The 19,899-nt window shown below is 37.5% G+C and overlaps 1 protein-coding gene and 1 long non-coding RNA gene across 3 annotated transcripts in view; one reads left to right on the top strand and one right to left on the bottom strand.

Moving 5' to 3' along the window:
• LOC139031996 (uncharacterized) overlaps positions 1–19,899 on the bottom strand; it is a 79,069-nt gene that overhangs the window by 19,969 nt on the left and 39,201 nt on the right. For both annotated transcript variants that reach the window (XR_011484531.1, XR_011484530.1), the window contains exons 3-4: positions 15,234–15,395; positions 15,032–15,114 (exon numbers count right to left, since the gene is read on the bottom strand). This is a non-coding gene — a long non-coding RNA (uncharacterized lncRNA). The remainder of the gene's footprint in view (positions 1–15,031; positions 15,115–15,233; positions 15,396–19,899) is intronic.
• CABS1 (calcium binding protein, spermatid associated 1) lies at positions 17,478–19,632 on the top strand. Its single transcript, XM_020873523.2, has 2 exons — positions 17,478–18,839; positions 19,484–19,632. Exon 1 carries the CDS (start codon positions 17,538–17,540, stop codon positions 18,717–18,719), a length of 1,182 nt encoding a protein of 393 aa, XP_020729182.1. The 5' UTR covers positions 17,478–17,537; the 3' UTR covers positions 18,720–18,839; positions 19,484–19,632.

The raw sequence follows: 19,899 nt of genomic DNA, 5'->3' as shown, positions 1-19,899 counted from the left end.
GTGCTCATCAGACAATCACTCAGCGAGTCAATTCTCATCCATTCTAAGAACAAAAGAAAATTCTCCACCTACATACAATTCAAATAGCTACTCTAAGTCTACTAATAGCGGAACAAGGCTCTCTGGATCTCTTTCAAAGAGAAACCACTCAGAGACTCTTCAAACTAGTGTATATAACCTTTCCTTATTTGGGAATGACTCACCAAGTAACTCTGCTCATGTCGAGGATACCGTAGACAACTCTACTCTGGCAAAGGCCCCAGAGAACATTGCTTCACCTTCACCTGCTGCCATGCAGGACACTTCTGCTATCAAGACCACACTTTCCAGACTTTCATCCGACTCCAGAATAACACACAACAGGATGACTGTTTCTGAAGAAAATAGCATCCCAGTATCTGTATCCATGACCACTCCCCAGTATAAGTCCAGTTCCACTGTTGCTCCCTACTTTCAGACAGATGCCAAAATGAATCAGAGCCTTGAGCCTTTCTTCCCATCCACTGGAAGGTCGAAACTGTTCTTTGCCCCTAATCCTGCTGCCTACATCCAAAATGCTAAGAATGAGTTCAGTGCCTCTGCAGATGCGAATACCACTGTCGTGTCAAATGCCAACAACTTCCACCTGGAAGAAGCAAGACCAGACAGTACATACATTGTTGGTACCACAACCCTTATGAAAGAAGGCAATACAGCAAATATTTATGCTGCAGACATTTTAGGAGATTACATACCTTTGCTTGATGTTCCTGACATGAAGGACAAAAATATAATTGATGCTATCTACCTGGAAAGATATGACAAAACTATGAACAACTATCCTAAAATTACACAGAAAGATGATTTTATTGTAATTGATGCCACAGACATGAAGAATCAGGGTACATCTACAGTTAATGCTCAAACACCTAGCATTTTGTCTGCAAATGATGGCAATGACTTTGAATCTATTTCAATTCTGAGTAAGTACGACAATGCTGATACCAAATCCATCACAACTGACACAGACATTGATGAAACCATTTCCAATATCAATCCCATTAATACTAAAAATTCTTTTCTTAATTATAGAATATATAAGAAAATCAATAATGTTATTAGTAATTTGAATGATACCAAAACAATGTTAGATGAAGCTAAAAATACTATGCATTTTGGGGGGGACTTAATTGCCTCCAACACAAATGATATCACTTCTACAAAGCATTATGCTAATGATATCCCAATGGAACCAAAGACCAACACCAACATGAACTTTAAAATAACTTGGCCTTTAAAGGAAGGTATGATAGAAGGCAACCAACCTGTTCAGATGGAAAATATCACAACACCCATCAATAATAATATTGCTAAAACAATTGAATCTAATGTAGACAATTCAAGAATTAAGTATCATTCTAATATTCTTGCCAATGTAAATCTCCAAACTGATAGAAATAATTTTAAGTCTGTGAGCACTGATGGAATTGAGAATGTTATTATTATGCTCCAAGGAATTGAAAATCTGGACCAAGATGATGGAGGTATAAAGGAAGTCATCTTCTTTCATCCAGACACTTCCACAACATATATTAGAAGAAAAGGTTACTCTTTCAACCCTGATATAGATTATACCCAAACAGCAGGAAACAAAATCATCCTCCCTTCTGGCATCACTGATATGGTCAACCCCCTTGTCAAATATAAAATAAAGCCTTTTACAGTGGACAGCACAAACCCCATCAACAGAGTTAACCCAAGAACTCCCATCACAATTACTGCAAATGACGCCAAAGCCAAGACAGATATTGAAAGATCTACTGTTAAAACAGCCAATTTCCAGAGCAATATCCATCCTGTGGTCTCTGCCACTCATCTTGGCACTGTTGGATCTGCTTATTTTAGTGAAAACAGTGTAGCTGACATGACCTCAGATTCAAAGGTCAACATCACTCTTTCAGATCAATCTATTGACTCTGTGGATGAAAGCATTCATCTCCCTACTAATTACAACCAAGCTGGTGGTGCTGCAGTTCCCAACCTTGAAACAGACTTTCCTGTGCACAAAAGATATACTCTTCTGTCAGTAGCTGAGTCATCTACTCCAATACCCAATGCCCAAAATAATCAAGCTCAGAACTCCCTGCTAATTTATGATGATCTTTTGACTAGTCCTTGGATATCAGATTCTGTGGCTGAAAATCCTCATCTCACTAATGATACCATGACACAAAAATGGCAAATCAATAAATTATCAATAGATCCTTTGAACATTCCACTGGAAGTTGATTTCAGTTCTCCAAACAATGCATACAATGTCACTGCTCATTCAAGTAAAGGGGCCACAAATGTGATTAACAGATCTGAACTGATGATTAATAAGGCCACCACACCAGAAGGAAGGCCCACGGTAGCCACGACCTCCCTGCCTGCAAAGACAGCTGTTCTTACACCACGAACAAGATTTGGACGTTTGATAGATGAGGAAATAGCTAATGAAGAAGAATCAACTCCCAATGTGGAAGTAGAGTCTGTAGTGGAAGAAGATTCTGGTTTTCAGATAGAAAGTCTTCCACCTGCACATAATTCAAAGTACTTTGAATCAGGAGACAGGGGCTTTGAAAGGAATGGATTTGTGTCTGTGGATACCACAAAATCTCTTTCCCCATTAAGTAGTAGTATGCCTACTACTGAAGTAGCAATAAGTGACAGAGACTTTACTCCTCCTAGAGGAGAAAATTATGTTCTATATGCCATAAAACCTGAAAATGACAGAATGCATTTTCAGACACTGGCCACCAAAACAATAGCTAATGATCTGGGTAAAAGTGCAGTTGTGAAACAGAATGTGGAAGCAGCAGATGGCACTGAATTCCTTCTACCTAGCAATTCTATCCACCAAATTGGAAGAATGGATAAACCCATACTCCATAATTCATACTATGATGTACTCAGTGATAATCCACTTATTATCATCAAAGAGAACCCAAATGTTGTTCAGAGCATCATGAAACATGAACTACCACTCTCCACATTGGATAATGCAGACACTGTTGATTACATTGATGGCTATCAAGCCCCTGCTGCCATCACTTCAAGCAATGCCAAGAGACTTGCCAATAAAGGCAAAATGGCAGGGGCTCAAACAACTAATATTCCTCTTGGCATTAGTACCATATCTGATGATATTTCCTATGTGAATAAAAACACTGAAGTTATAACAGACTTGGCTTCAATAGCTGCCGCTTCACCAATAAAGAAAGGCATTCTTACCATGAGTGAAGTTAACACTCTTAATAATAAGCCTATTAAACTGGGAGATGACTTAACCATTTCCAGAGTAGATCCCAATGTGTCTGGAGATGATGTCATTCTGTTAATAGCTGATCCCTCTACTGTTATGAAGTCTGTTGCACACTTCAATCATCCTCAAGCAACAAACCCTTCAAAAAAGACCTCTTTGGGAGATATTATAATACCTAAAACTTTTCATAACTTTACTTCAGCAGCTTTGACTGCTGCCGAAGGAAGTGTTGACACCAAGTTTTATATCTCAAGATATGAACCTGAAAACTCTTTCAAGGAAGATATAACACTGAACTATGAAGCAGATCCTCCAGATGGCATACACATTGCAGTAGAGGAAGAAAACACACAGAAAGAAGATAATGTGAAGGATCATATTTATGTTATCCCTATTTCAGATGATAATGTTCCTGCAGGCAACGACCTGGCAGATAAACATTATTCTAATTCTGATGTGTATAGCTCCATCAGATTCAAAGGAAAAACCCAAACCACAGCTGACCAACTTGAATTTGAGAACCCTGCATCAACCTATATGACTGAAGTCTCAAAACCTCTCCTTGAAGAATTTACTTCTGAGTCTCAAGGAAAAGTGATTGTAGCAAATAGTAATAGTGGAGATGACAATGGTGAATTCTTTGGTGGTGATATTCGTTATCTAGTGTTGAAAGAAAATGTCCCAAAAGGATATACTTTTCCCCCTGAAAGAAGATCTACAGTTACAACACCAAGTTTTAGGATTCCAATGAAAGATAATATAGCCCCTGCTCCGGAAGGCAGTGTCTTATTAAGAAAAGGAACTTCTAGAAAACATTTTACACCCTATACTGATGAGCAAACTGATTCAGGAACAGAAAAAGACCAAACTGCTATAGGTAGCATAACCAATTCTCATACAGGCATTGTACCTATGACCTTCTCCACTACTGTCCCCTCTAAAAATATGAATGTGGGGAATTATTATCAAGTGTCTGGAATAGGAACTCCCCTATCACTGGAATATCCAAATACATTGAGAGATGATGAGTTCATTATTCTTTGGCATGGGACTACTGCGGCAAAGGAAAATGATCTAAATCCTATGGACTTGATCATCACTGAATCTGATAAAAGTGATTCAGAATATATTTCAAATAAGCATGCCTCTGAACTAGAGAAGGGAGAAAATCACCTTAGTACCAAACCTAGTGAATACACACGTGGATCAAATGGATTTGTATCTCAAACACCATCCTCTAAAGGTGAGGTTTCAAAGAGTCTTCTATATAGAATAATTTACCCTGAGTTTGACGCTAAAGACAAATACCAAGTCACTTTTCTCAAAGAAGGAAATACTGACTTTGATTCTGCTGCCACTTCTTTCAAAGATTACACCCAAGATTTTAACACTCAGCATCTGAAAACCATGGTGCCCTTCCTAATTGAGGCAGGCAAGACTTTTTCCCCTGAGTCTCTAAAAAGATCATCTGCAGAAAAGGGCACTTGGCCTGAAGATGATGATGTCATCATTCTCCCTCAAGTTTCTGGTTTGGGAAATACAGAAAGCAAAGATTTCTTTCTACTACCCACAGAAACAACTGCTACTATGGGAGAGAAAAGAACATTTGACACTCTCCCCGTTGATCATGCTGCAGTCATCACGTCCATAAAAAGTCAAAGTCATTTCTACAGGAAAGGCATTTCATCCAATGTTAGTAACATAGCTGCTCCAGAGTTGGAAGACACACGCACATCAGGAAACTCTAAAATCAGTGAAAATAAAATGGACTTAGCTGAAGTGAAGCCTTCAGAGGATCACAGTAATCCCTTGGTTAAAGGTACTGCCTCCAAGTCTGAGAACATCTCTGGTGGTGAAATCAGCAAGAACACAATCAAAACTGCCTCAATAGCTTCTATTAATCACATTAATGTCACCAAAATGCCAACAAATGCTACCACCATTTCACCTAACGTCTCTACCTTTGACTCTAAGGAAAGCAATGAAAATGGTGACTCCATCAAGCCTGAGGTAGATGGTGTTCTATCCATAAAATTAAATTCACTATTAATCCCCAACTGGAAAAGACCTATAACTACAGTTGCCCTTAATAAAAATGATGATTCTTTTTCAAATAAACCTGTGACAGTAGAGTTATCAGAGCCATTGGGTGAACACTTTCTTATCAAGAACCCGAACTGGAAGATTACCAAGGTACAAAGTGCATTTCATCCCCTCTCCATGCTCTCCTCTGCTCCTCTCAAAGATCCCACTGCTTTTTCAGAGAATTCTATCAATGTTGTCACTGACATACTTAGCACTGAAAATGGGGTCCTTAATGATAAAACTGATACCATGGAAAAAGAAACTACCACTTCGGGAACAGAGGCTAATGCATCTTTCAGTAAAGATAATGCTATTGTAGAGGATGAGCCCTTTATTTCTGAAGCCAAAATTCCAGTGAATTTAAGAAAGGTAAATTCAGCAAATGTTAATCCATTCCTTCTTAAGCTGGATGTCGCTTCTGCTAAACAGAAAGTGCCTGGAATTTTCAAAGAAACTAACCCTGTTTCCACAATAAGAACAATACAGCTGGCAAAGGCCAGGGCTAGGGGCTCAACTTCTCTTGAAAATGATAACTTAGAGAGGGCTATCACAACCTCTTATAGCCAGTTACATCATCTACCCCAGAAACCAACTATTCCTCTTACTGCTTTTGTTGCTGATTTTATCAAAATCAATAATTCTGAACTTGATCCTGCACCCATTATCAGAGGGAGTAACCTAAAAATAACTGATGAGTCTATTACATCTAATGATAGAATTGTCCTAACTGACAAAAAAGTCATTTCACCTGACAACATTATCTTTACTTATGACAATAGGAACATTAAAAATGGGCAAAGATATTTAAATTCTGAGGAAAAAGATAGTGCAACTCAATATGAAGTAATTCCTATTAGAAAGGACTTTTCAACAGAGTCAGATGTGGTTTTTCCGGCAGAAGAAGATCATCTAGACAATAAGAATCTAATGACCATGAGGCTTGATGACAATGATCATGAGTACTTATCAGAGGAAAATTCCTTTTATATCGGAGAAGAAAACAGTCCCACAACAAAAATACCTGCCCTCACCCAAAGGCTCTATAAATTTGGATCTCATGCTCCTTTCCCCACACATGTCACTGAGAGTCTTTCAAATGAAAATTCTGTAGAACTCAAAACTAAAAAATATCAACTGTTGACCCCCAGAAAAGGAAACCCTGATTCTGACAAAGTTGGCCCCTTTCTCAAAGATTATACTATCAATTTCAAAAATAAGTTACCCAGAACCATGACTTACTTCCTAACAGATGAAGAGAAAATTTTTTCTCCAGAATCTCCAGATGATTTATCTCTGGAAAGAGGCATCCAGAGTGAAAATGACATCATTATCAATCTTCCAGAAGACAAATGGATTGAGCCTATCATTACTCCAGACACAGAATCAGTGGAAATTGTGGAAGAAAGCAGGGCCTTCTCAGATGGAGTCACTGATCCCACCAGGAGCACAAATCCAACAATGAGCAAAGACTGGCTTCACAAGACCCACACAGTCCCTCACACGGCACTGTATGACCAGAGGGTACCCAGTATGTCGCTCAAGTTGAAATATAATCAAGACACAGGTTTCAAGGCAGAGAGTCACCACTCACAGGATAGCACTGCTCCTTCAGTTAGTGTCAACCCTGATACTGAACTTTCCTTTGTTGTTGAAGATTCTGAGAATAAAAAAAACAGGGTTTCACCTTATTTTTCACCTATGAAGACACCTCACACTATGGCTGATACCACTGCTGTTTCCCTTGAGAACAGTTATGAAGGAGGCAAGTCTACACAACCTAATGAAAATAACGTTAGATCTAAATTCCCAACTCTACAGACAAGAGAAAGTATCATTCTCATGCCTCAAGCCCTAACTGAGGATTCTGCTCTAATAAGTGATGGGTCTTTGACTGACTCTTCAAAGATAGTATCATTAGTACCAGAGAGAGTGACTAAATACCTTGATCTTATTCATGGAACTGATATTTCAGAAAATCAGATCATTAAAACCCAAACAGACCTTCAGCCCCATTCCTTGGACTCAGTTATTCCCTCTGCTAATTCAGTAACTTTTACCAGGAGTTCCATAGATGATGGACCTGATTTGCCATCCACTGTGGAGAGAAAGACTGTTAACATTTCTAAAATTAAAACAGATATTCGACCTTTGGATACAACAATGGAAGTCCTTTCACCTACACAAATAAGTTTTTTCCCTTCTGAAATAAGGAAAATGGCCAGACTCTCTGTTGAGGAAGACACCAACGCTAAATTTGATTTAAGTCACATTACAAATGCAACAGTTCTCACTCCAACTTTGGAGAAAACACTCCTCTCAGCCCCCGAGCCCAGTACTCTCTCCAAGAGCAATAGTAACAAGGAGGAGGAACTCGTTGTTTCCAAAGCAGGCAGTTTCATCTTAGGAGATTCAAGAACATTGAGAAAGAACACTTTCATTGGTAGATTTAATATTTCTGCTAGACCTCAAGCTCCTCCCAGTTTAAAAAGAATACTTTCAGCTGATTCCACCCTGTCTCATGAAAAGACTTTAAAGCCTAAGGAGAAAAGTTCTGCTCTGTCTGATGAAGGTGCAGATCCTATAGGTTTGCTTCATAATGCTCCTGCTGGATCCTATGAGCAACTGTGGAAATCAACTCTTTTTCCTTTTGATTTTACAAATGCTGTGAGTTCATCAAGATATTCTGAGCTTGATCCAGCTTTCAAAGTGAAACAAGATACTACAACAAAGACTAATAATAATACTCCATTTCAGCAAAGAAATTCGCCGTCTAACAAAGACATCATTTCCCCTAGTATTAATACTTCAACAGAAGACATGTTACACATTATTTTTACTAACATATCTGTGCAAAGAAATTTTGTAGGGAAAGATAGAAACACTGAAAATGAAGTAGTTTTTATTACAGAAAATATCTCAAACATTACTTCAGATGGTGAAAAGTTTCCAAATGATGAGGATGTAATAAGTACTGTGTTTGATGACACAGTTTTTGAGGATGTTATAAAGAAATGTGTCCTTGAACCACAGGAGGAGAATAACAATCCAGTTACTAAAGAACCTGCTCTCGTTTATGATCCCAAAGTAGTTGGGTCTCTTCCACTCTGCTCCAATGCTGATGTATACAAACATTTATTTCAAGGAGCCCCAACAGAATCAAAAACTAAGAAAATGCTGCAAAATTTGATATCGAGAGAGGAACACTTCAGTTCTGTCCTTGATAATATTCTCAACTCCACTGACAATTTGAATTATAAAGTTCCCAGATCAATGACTTACCCACCAACTCACACAAGTGAGAATCTTCACAACTTTCTAGGTAAAATACCTCTAAAAGGAGTCACTTTAAAAGAAGATGACACCAGCATTATCTTCCCTGAAGACAAAAGAATGGACTATACCCTTGCTTCAAATCCAGACATAACAGTCAATATGGTGAATGGAAGGAAGTTCCTAGATGGACCCATTGATTCCTTGGTGATCAACTCTCCATTAGAAAATAAGAATCAATTCTACAGTAAAGTCATTCCATCTGCTACTTATAACACTGATTCCCAAGGTAAAGCAGAAAATATTTTACTACCCAATATTAAAGAAAAAACTAATATGGCAGAGATGCCACACTCATGGGACAGTATTATTCCTTCAGCTGATTTCAGTGTCATCACTGATGGCAAACTTTCTTTTATCAATGAAGAGATCAAAATTTTAAACAGTGAGGCATCAATCTCTTCCTCACCTACAAATACAGGCTACACTGTGGATGATACCACTACTCTCTCCATTGAAAATATTGACAGAGGTGATTCCATGTCTCCAGAGGAAAATATTAGGTCTAAAGAATTCCTAGCTCTACAAATTCCAGAAAAGCCCATATCCATTTCTAATGCCCCAACTAAAAATCTTGAAACCTTTGACCCAGTGATAAATAACCATTTGGCTACTTCAACTGCATGGTCAAATATGTTTGAGACAATGGTGGAATACCCTAATTCTGCTAATGATGGTGATGATCCCATTACTAATAAAACTGATTTGAAGCCCTACTCTTTGACCTCCACTAATTTTCCCATTGGTTCCACTGCTTTTGTGGACAATCTTACATATAAGGACTCTGATTCACTTCCCTCAGTAAACAGAGGAACTATTGACATTTCTAAAATTAAAACAGATGAAATGTATTCAGAACCTCATAGAACAATCATAAAAGCCACTTATCCTATAAAAGTCTCTCAAAATAGAGTCTATGAAGAAGGAAAAATAGCTAATTTTCCTGATCAAGAAGATCCAGCTACTAAATTTAATGCAGGTCACATTACAAATGCAATTGTTCTCAGTCCAACTGGAGAGAAAATCCTTTCCTCAGTAACTGGGTCTAATTCTCTGCCCAATAGTGACAACAATATGGAAGAGGAAGTCAGTATTTCTGAAATGGGCAATTTTCTTCTAAGAGATGCAAATACAGTGAAAGAGAATTCTTTCACTGTTAAATCTGATGTTTCTTCTACTAACCCTCAAGCACACTCCAATGTAAAAGGAATCTCCTCAGTTGGCTCCACATTAACTCTTCCAGAAGAATCTAGGTCTAATGATCCAAGTTCTTCTACTAAATTTGCTATTGAAGAAGGGACCATTGTAAACTCTCCCACTGGAATATACAGGTTATCATCATGGAAACCAACTCCTCGTCCTTCTGATCTCACAATATTCAGTAGTTCTTCTAAGTATTACAAAGCTGCTCCAGTTGTCAAAATGAAAAAAGGCATCATAACAAAGGCTAATAATAATATTCCATCTAGAGAAAGCAATACCCCCTCTGTTAAAGCCAATATTTCCCCCACTACCATTATTTCAACAAAAGGCACTAAAAACATGATTGATAACAATAAATTTGGAGAAAAGACTTTTATGGAGAAAGACACAGGCTTCGTGGAAGAAGCTTCTTTTACAGAAGACATTTCAGAAGAGACACATGATATCTTTTTGGCAGGTCAAAATCTTCTAAATAGTAATGATATAGTAACTATTATACCTGTTGACAATGCTCTTGAATATGCTACAAATAACTACATCCCTGAACTAGTGAAGGAAGGAAACGGTCCCCTTATAGGAAAGGGCACATATACTAATGACTTCAGTGTATCTGAGTCTTATGCACCCTCTGCCAGTGTAGCAATCTCTGAATATTTAACCCAAGGATATCCAGTTGATATCAAAACTGACAGGAAACAGCAAAACTTGGTCCCCAGAGAGGACATTCGTAATTCTGACAATGATCTTACTGCTCTCAAAAGTTCTATTGTCCATTTTAATACAAAGTCTCCCAGGTCCATGATTCATTCTCCAGCTGACTCAAATTGGACCTCCTCACCCAAGTTTCCAGTTGAAACAGTTATAGAATATAGTTCTCCAACTAGAGATTACACAATTATCACTCTCTCTAAAGGCAAAATAATGGAATACCCATTTATTTCAGACACAGAACTCATGACAAGAATGGAAAAGGACAGAATAATCACAGCTGACTCCAAAGATCCTGCTGTGATCAGCAAGCCTGTAGAATATACAGACCAATTCAATAGGAAAGGCGTCTCATCTGTTTTGCATAATAATGTTGCCCCAGATGGTGCAAAACCCTCTATATCAGTCAGATTTGATGCAAATAGACATAACTCAAACTTGGAAGATATGCCCCATTCACAGAACAACATTGTTCCTTTAGCTGAGTTCAGTGTCACTCCTGATGATGACCTTCCCTTCATCAGCAAAAATACTGAGGATGCAAACAAAGCCTCAACCTTTTCCTCGTCTCTGAATAAGGCATCCAGCACTGTGGCTGACTACATTGTTCTTTCCACTGAAGATAGTTATGAAGGAGATGATTCCACATTAACTGGAGAAGATAAAGTTGATTCTAGAGGACTCTCATCTCTATTGACATCTGCCATATTCATTCCTACTTCCTTAGCTGAAAATCCTGAAAGTTCTGGCCTAATGACAGATAACTCCTTGTCTGAATCTTTACTACCTGGGTTGGAAATGTTAAAGAGATCAACTGAATATGGTGACACCATTAATGAAAGTGATGTTCCAGAGGGGCAGGCCATAATCATGAAAGCGGACATTCATTCCCATCCATTGGCCTCAAATGTTCTTCTAACTGAATCATCTATTTTTTCAGATATTCCCACTAATGGTGAAATTGATTCATTTTTCTCTCTGGATAGAGATACTCCTGACAATTATAAGACTAAGACAGACACACTATATTCCAAGTCTCAAAGAACTATGATGAAAGCCTTTTCCCCCAGAGAAGACTCTCAAAATAGTGTCCATGAGAGAAGGAAAATAACTAATCTCTTTGATCAAGAAAATCCAGCTGCTAAATCTGAATTAAGTCACTTTAGAAATACAACAGTTCTCATCCCAGCTGTGGGGGAAATCCTTCCATCTGGAATCAAGGCCAATCCTCTCTCCAAGAGCAACAAGAATAGGGAAGATCTTTTCACTGTTAAATTTGATGCTACATCCTTCAGACCTCAAACACAGTCTAATTTTAAAAAGATATTTTTAGCTGATTCTACACTAACTCTTCCAGAAGCATCTAGGCCTGCCTCTCCTGATAAATTCACTGACACTGGAGGAGCCATCACAAGCTCTCCACTTGAAATAGATGGCCTACGATATAGGTCAACTTTTCCTCCTTATTTCACAACATTCTTGGAAACTTCCAAATATTCTGAACTTGTTCCTGTTACTACTGTGGGAGAATATACCAACAAAAAGACTGATTATAACATTCCATTTGATGAGATAATTATCCCATCCGAAGAAGTTATCATTTTCCCTAATACCATTACCTCTGAAAAGGATATGGCAAGTACCTTTAAAGGGAATATATTTGACCCCAAAGATTTTATAGAGGGAGAAACAACTGCTGAAACAGAAAACATCTATTTTACAGAAGACATTCCAGAAAGGATTGAGGACATTTTTTCTGCAGGCAAAATCACTCCAGCAAATGAGAACTATGTAACTATTGTATCTGATGACAGTGGTTCTGAATATGTCTCAGATAACTATGGCTTTGAATTAGAGGACAGAGCAAATAATTCTCTTATAAAAACAAGTTTAGCCATGTATGCTCCAAAGACACATGTGCCTCATGTACCACACCCCATAGTTGCTGCTTTAGACAGTCTATCTAAGGCAACATCTTCAGAGTTCAAAGCTGGAGAAAATTATCAAGCTACAATTCCTAGACAGGAAAACAAGAACTTTGATCCCATTGTTCTCAAAGATTCTAATGCCAATGTCAATACCAACAAGCCCATAACTCATTTCCTAACTGATTCAAGTAGAACTTTTCCTTCTAGTTTTTCTGACAAATCATCTGTGCAAAAAAGCACCATAAATGGTATTGATGGCCCTGTAATTCTCTCTGAAGGCTCTGACTTGGGAAATAAAATAATTGATTACCCTCTTCTAGACACAAAACCCATAACTGACAGCAGAACATTCACAACTGATACTAACCCTGCTTTAAAAAACAGTGATGATTTCCTCAGGAAAAACTTATCACCTACCATTTATAAGGTAGCTACACCTAGGAGAGGAGACACCACCACATCCAGGAAACTTGATTTTACTGAAAGTAGAACAGGTACAGCTGCAGTGCCTGATTCAAGGTTTAATAATTTTCCTTTAGCTCAGAATTCTAGTAGAGACATCTCCAATGTGGATGAAGACACAGAAAGTACAATTAACACAGCTCTTAATTTCTTTTATCTTTTGAAAAAGCTTTCCACCAATATGCCAAATGTCCCTACCTCTACTGAAAACAAAAACACTGTTGGCCATTATAGTCTTCCATCATCAGATAGTACCATGTCTCTAAGACTTTCATCTATGGGATTACCTGAAACTCTCATCCTAACTTCTAATGCTTCTACTAAAGAAACTTCAGCCCCCAGACGTACAAAAGATGCAAACTCGTATCACCCAACAGTGCTAACATCAGAGACATTGAAGCCTGTGTCTACAGACGCCACTTACTTTAATGAAGGCATTGTCTCAGAAGGGCGAAGTATTAAAGGTCAAAGGATCCCAAAGGCTGTACACATATTCTATGCTGTTCTCCCAGCTGATGCCACTGGTTCTTCAGACAATATGGTAGATGTCAAGCCAAAGACATCTGCTACTATCGTCACTAAGAACAAAATTTTTGCTATTGATGCTTCTGGTGATCAAAATTCAGAACGCAAGGAAATGGCCATCAAGTTTTCTACTCTTTTGCCTAACAAATACAGTAAACCAAATTCCTATTCCATGAGGGAGATAACTAAAGCTTCTGCAGTAAAAGATGTAGCTACTGAATTAGATGAAAATCACCTTACAGATGCAAATAAAAGAGGAAATAATCCAGCTATTCAGGTGGGAGCAAACTTTCTAAAAGATGCATATCTGAGGCATTATCTTGTGAATAAAAATGTCATCACTGATAATAAACTAGTCAATAAGGATTATTATAGTGCCCCTGGAGCAGCTTACTCAAGCTTTCACATACCCAAAGATTCACTTCTAGATGGATCTGTTCCTCAGGAAACCCATTTCATGGATGAGAACTCATATCTACCCACAGAAGTAATTATCACTATTCCTAATGATGAAGAATCTTCATTTAACATGGATATATAATTTCCATGGTAAAAGGAAATTCTCACTTGGAATTTAATGTAGCCAATCTCAAGGCAACAGATATTAAATTTCAAACTTAAGGAAGATGAAATACTACACATGGATCTATTGTTGAGATAGAAAAAAAATATTACCTAAATTTGGAAGAATTTCTACTTACCACAATCTAACAAGGAGGCTAAAATAGATACTTTAAGACTGGCATTCTTCAGTCACAGATAGAAACTATTAACCCAATGTATATCCATGAAAAACCCACAAGCAACAAAGGAGATATGAGGGTCATGACTGCCCCTGCTGTACATACCATCTTCTCAGGAGACAGAGAAACAGTGATCCCACAGGCCAACACATCCTTCAGTTACAATTTCCCTACTCAAGTACCCAACATTCCGATCACTGAAGGAAAGAGAAAAAAGTGGACCCTGATACAATCAAATCTCAAAATGTAACTGCTCCTCTCAGTTCCTTCACTGTTTCTGAAGGTGGGAATTCTTTTGTTAATGAAGATTTTATGACCATAGTAGCTACATTCTGATTATAATCCTGTCAGTTAAGGTTAAGAACTCTATTTTTTCCAGTAAATTTGTAAAATCTAAAGATATATAGACTTTTTCTAAAATGAGAATTCTGCCTCAGTTGATTCTTTTAAAATTTCACATGACATTTCTTCTGATAAATAGCAAGATATTCTTGATACAAAGAAAGTCTCAATGGTGGGCATCACTATGGCATCAGCCTTTTCAAAGTCTATACCTGAGGATTCTTCCTAGTTATGTATTCCTGAAAATCATAAGGGTGGAAAATGACCTTCCTGGAGATTTACTGCAAAATCTATCCCTTTGGTTAGCAGTTCCTATTTTTTCACTAAAAAAGAGAAATAGGCTTCAAAAAAAATGCTATCTTAAAGGATACGTAATCACCAAGCCAAACACTATGAACAAATGAAACATAAAAAAATGTTACCCAAGCAAACTTGCTGCAGCTGCCCAAATAAGGAAGATATATACCCCAGGAGACATGTGAGTAGATATAAATTTGAAATTTTACTGGAAAAAGACAAAATGCTCTCATTAGTGTGATATATGTCAAAACAATGGAAGAACCTACTATTCAGATAAAATGAAACTTACAGAGTCTGATCCTCTGTTCTTATGTCAGATAATACCTTTGGTAGGAATGCTCCATTGGTCAAATAAATTATGTTTCTTGTAGCAGATGAATCCAGTTCCATTCTCAAGATTGCTAACATTCCAACAGTTCCACCAGGACTTTCTCCATATGCTTCCTAGTTTTTGATGGATGACACACACTCTCAATCCAAAGTGTCCTTTTTGAGATCAACAATATAAAATACACATATAACAATAAAATTATTCTCCATAGAGAGAAAAGCATTTTTATGCTAAAATCAATGTGATTCCACCTCATGCTGGAAGAGTAGATGTGATCATGGAAGTAATCTCTCAAATGAAAGACTATTTGACTATTATTATTTGTGAAGCTGTTATCATTTTACCTGACCTTTCTAACCGGGGAATAAATGCTCATAAGAATGAATATTTTGTGCCTTATTTTTTACTCTATTCAACATAACAAATACCAAATACTCTAAGATGACATTTCTAGCAGTTATAGACCTAACACTTATATTATTTTTATTTAGAATTTTTTTTTTTTAATGTGCCTATAACTAACCCAAGACTTCCTTCTTTGTCCTTGATGCTGACAGCATTTCCTATGTCAGTAAAGACATTGGAGCCCTCAATAGTAATGGTATCACCCTGAAGCAAAAACATTTCTGGAAGCTGCCTATATATTTGAAGTGAAAATTGTCCATCTTAAAACCTATCTGATATTTCCAACAGAAAGTAGCAATATATTTGTCCTGGACCAATTAACTAAGAGAAAACACTGTAAACTTTGAGGCTGAGTGATGCATGTTTAGTCACTGAGTCATGCCCAACTCTGTGACCCGATGGACTATAGCCTGCTAGGCATCTCTTTCCATGGGATTTCCCAGGCAAGAATACTGGAGTGGGTATCCATTCCCTTCTCCGGGGGATCTTCCTGATCAGGGATCAAAACTGCATCTCCTGCATTACAGGCAGATTCTTTACCATTGAGCCACCAGGGAAGCCCAAACTTTGAGGTTGAGTCCATATTTAATGAAGAATAAGCATTTGTCTTTGAGATGGAAACTACTGGGCTGGCTGATGCCACTACCTTTTTTTCAGATTGAGTTCTGCCTGAGTCTGAAAGTTCTGCTTCTTTTAACAACATTAAGAAAAAATTAACATTAGACTACAATCCCTTTTCACCTAACTAGCTAAAGCTTAAGGATGATACAAAGTAATGATGACTAACATCATTAAAAAAAAAAAAAAAAAAAAGATACTCCCTCTGAAATTGAGGATATAATCATTAAGTCTGAAAAGTTATTCACACCCTGATCTTGTTTCTGGGTGAATTTTGATGTATAACGTCTTGTTTGGGGTTGAAATAACACTGTCTACAGAAGAACATTCCTAAATAATTTGACCTACAAGATCTGACAATCTCACTATTATTCAAGTTAATTCAATAAAATCAACTACAATGAAGAAGAAAACTAGCAAGACCCTAACAGACCAGTAACTTATTTTTACTGTTTTTTTTTTTTTACTGTTCAGAATTAACTGAAATCTCTACTACCTAATTAATTACCTTCTGCAGCTACATTCACTGCCCAAAATGTCACTAATTTGTTTTAGACATTTAAATACTATGAATTTGAAGAGACGATGCTTTATTTCCCAAAGACACTGTTACTTGCTTGAGAAACAGGTAACCTGAAGCTGATGCTGATAATCCATAGCTCCTGGAATTTCCCTCATTGACACTAAACTGATTAAGTAAATGGCAGACTCTGCTATATCTGTTTCAAGTGACACAAGACACATGTTGGAAGGTATAGCACTTATAAAGAGACATGGTAAATCTAAAGTTCCCTGCAATTATATTATTTGGCTGTTAATGCTGATTTCATAAAGAGAGAGGGCTGTATTATCTCTTCATTTAGTGCTGCTGACAAGTGTTCAATCATGTCCAACTCTGCAACCACATGGACTGCAGCCTGCCAGGCTCCTCTGTCCATATGGGATTTTTCCAGGCTAGAATACTGGAGTGGGTTGCCATTTCCTTCTCCAGGGATCTTCCCAACCCAAGTATCGAACCCGGGTCTCTTTTGTCTGCTGCACTGGCAGGCAGATTCCTTACCACTAGGTCCACCTGGGAAGTTCTTTCGTTTAATGTCAGTACTCATAACTCAGTGCCCAATCAGAGCACAGAAACAGCCTCCAAGGAGAGCCAGGGCCACTGGCCCTGTGGTTGATGCAACAATCACCATGATGACAAATGCTTCAGTCACTATAATGAACATCACTCTCCTGCCTAGGGATGCCACTGCACCCAGGGAAAGACCTTTGAGTGGATGCCACTTTGTCCCATGGCTGAAGATGGTTTGCCAAAAATTTATTCTCATCCTCCAGCAGAAAGCACCAAGACAGCAACTGAGGCAACCGTCTTCTTTGGGGCTGACAACACTATTCCTAAATCAGAAACAACTATCACATCAGAAGGAGACCACATTACTTCAGTAAACGACTATATGCTAGAAACTGATTTTTCAACAACGACAGGCAACAAGCTTATACCACCCAAGGAAAGACTGAAATCAGAAGATGATGTTGAATCCCACCTGCAGAAAGAATTTGCCACTCTGATGGACACTAAAAACCCAGTGGCTAATGAGTCTATCACTGAAAACTTCTTGCCAGTGAAAATTGTTAATATCTCATCAACAGATGCCGTTTCCCTAATAGATTTTTCCACTGACATAGCAAAAGAAGATATTCTCTTGGATACCATTGACTCAGGGGATGAAGATGTGTCACTAACTTCTGAAGTCTCTGGCACACCAAAGGAAAGCACAGCTGGCATTGCTGACACCCCAATCCTTCCAACTACAATGGGTAAATCTGATGTAAGCAATTATAGTTCCTCAGCTAAGTTCAAAGTCGCTGCTGATGGGAATGCCCATATTACTGAGTCCTCTGTCCCTGAGGCTGAAATCACTCCAGCTACTGAAAAAAACCTCACCACTATTCCAGACATAAGTGACCTTACAGAAGAGAAAATAACAGAAATTGACTTAATTCTTCCAGAAAATGACCCCAATGTTGTGCCTAAACTAACTGATTCTGATGAGGAAAAGTTTATCACCGTGTTTGAACTCACTACCACTGCTGAAACAGACAAAGATAACCCAGAAGATACTCTGCTAACTGATGAAGAGTCTACAGATGGAGTCAGTGTTTGGATGGAGAGGGATATGGCAAATGAAGAAGAGAGCCATTCTGTTTTGCTTACTGCTGTAGAATCCAGATATGACTTCGTCATCCCTGCATCAGTAGCTATGAACCTCATGGAAGGTTCGCTTACAGAAGAAGATTTGCCTGCAAATAATAGAATGGAATCTGTAACTAAGAATACTGACGAGTTGTTAGGAACTACTCCTGATCTAGATACATTCAACCATAAAGAAGACAATTTCACAACTGAAACGGGTGTCTTTAAACTACTGAAAGAAGAACCAGATGAGTTCCTGATTTGAAAGCAACAACAGAAATGCCACAAAGTCTTGTGCAGTAGCCTAGGCAGCTAGTTTTAACATCTAAGGAGTTTGTCCAGCAAGCAATAAATCTTAATAAATGAAAGAATGTGAGCATTTAAGGCAAGTACAAAACTTAGAAAATGCACGGGTTTAAGAATAGTGGTCATGCAGCAGAATATATTTTGGGAAACTTTAAAAGGTCAGCAATACAAGAGCTCCCCTACTATCACAAAGTTTAATTGAGTTATTCAATAATTACTTATTTTAATATAAGATCTTTAATCCCAGCCTTCAGGGATATTAAGAGAGAGCAGTAAAGCAAGCTCACTCCCCACTGTGTCTAATCATATACATCATTTTAGTTAATCCTCAATAGCATATTTTAATGTGAGTTAGAGACAAAGAGAATCAAATTAACAACATATCTCAAAAACAACTGTAGTATTAAAAGACCTTAAATGACTATTCTAAACAGATATCATATTAGTATGCAACCAATGATTTGGTACTGAAAAATATATTTGAAACCCACACTCATAGAAAAAATAAGGCTATTTAGTAATTTTTAGCACATGTACGAAATATAAAAAATATTACAGGGTTCCTGGCTCATGCTGGATGGAAACTAAGGCAAAATGATATTTTACAAATGTGTAACATATTTTATAAATGTCTGTCAAAAACAATATTGTATGTAAACATATGAATCAATCTAATTTTTTTCTTTAAAATCTCTTTCTTGAATTTTTCTTAATTTTTTTCAGGTCTTAAGCATTGATACTGCACTCTTCTTATGCTTTGGATTAGCAATTCAAGGACATACATCTTCATTCTTTTTTGACACCAACTGTTAAAATGGGCTTGTTTTCATTTTGCTGAATTCTCTTCAATAAATCTTTTTGACAGCAACTGATTTACTGTGTGTAAGTGTGATTGATATGCTAGACCAGAATTCTCAAATTAGGAGAGATATGAGTGAAAAAAAAATGAAAATTCATTGTTTAAAGAATAACTTAGCTCTAGATATCAAGTAGAATTATCCTATAAGGACTTATAATTTTATTATATTTTATAAAGAAAAACAAAGCCAAACAAAGCACTAGTTGAAAGTTAAAGGTACCTATATGGGAAGTGGGTGAAGAGGGATAGGAATTTACACCACTAGATAGACTATAGACTT

Source organism: Odocoileus virginianus, chromosome 29 (assembly GCF_023699985.2).
Source record: "Odocoileus virginianus isolate 20LAN1187 ecotype Illinois chromosome 29, Ovbor_1.2, whole genome shotgun sequence".
NCBI classification, from domain to species: Eukaryota; Metazoa; Chordata; class Mammalia; order Artiodactyla; family Cervidae; genus Odocoileus; species Odocoileus virginianus.
The sequence above is the reverse complement of the archived record's forward strand: the minus strand, read 5'-3'. Positions and strand labels throughout refer to the sequence as shown.

Coding starts and splice junctions, on each gene's coding strand:
- CABS1 (XM_020873523.2), top strand. CDS start 17,538: ATGCCACTTTGTCCCATGGCTGAAGATGGTTTGCCAAAAATTTATTCT.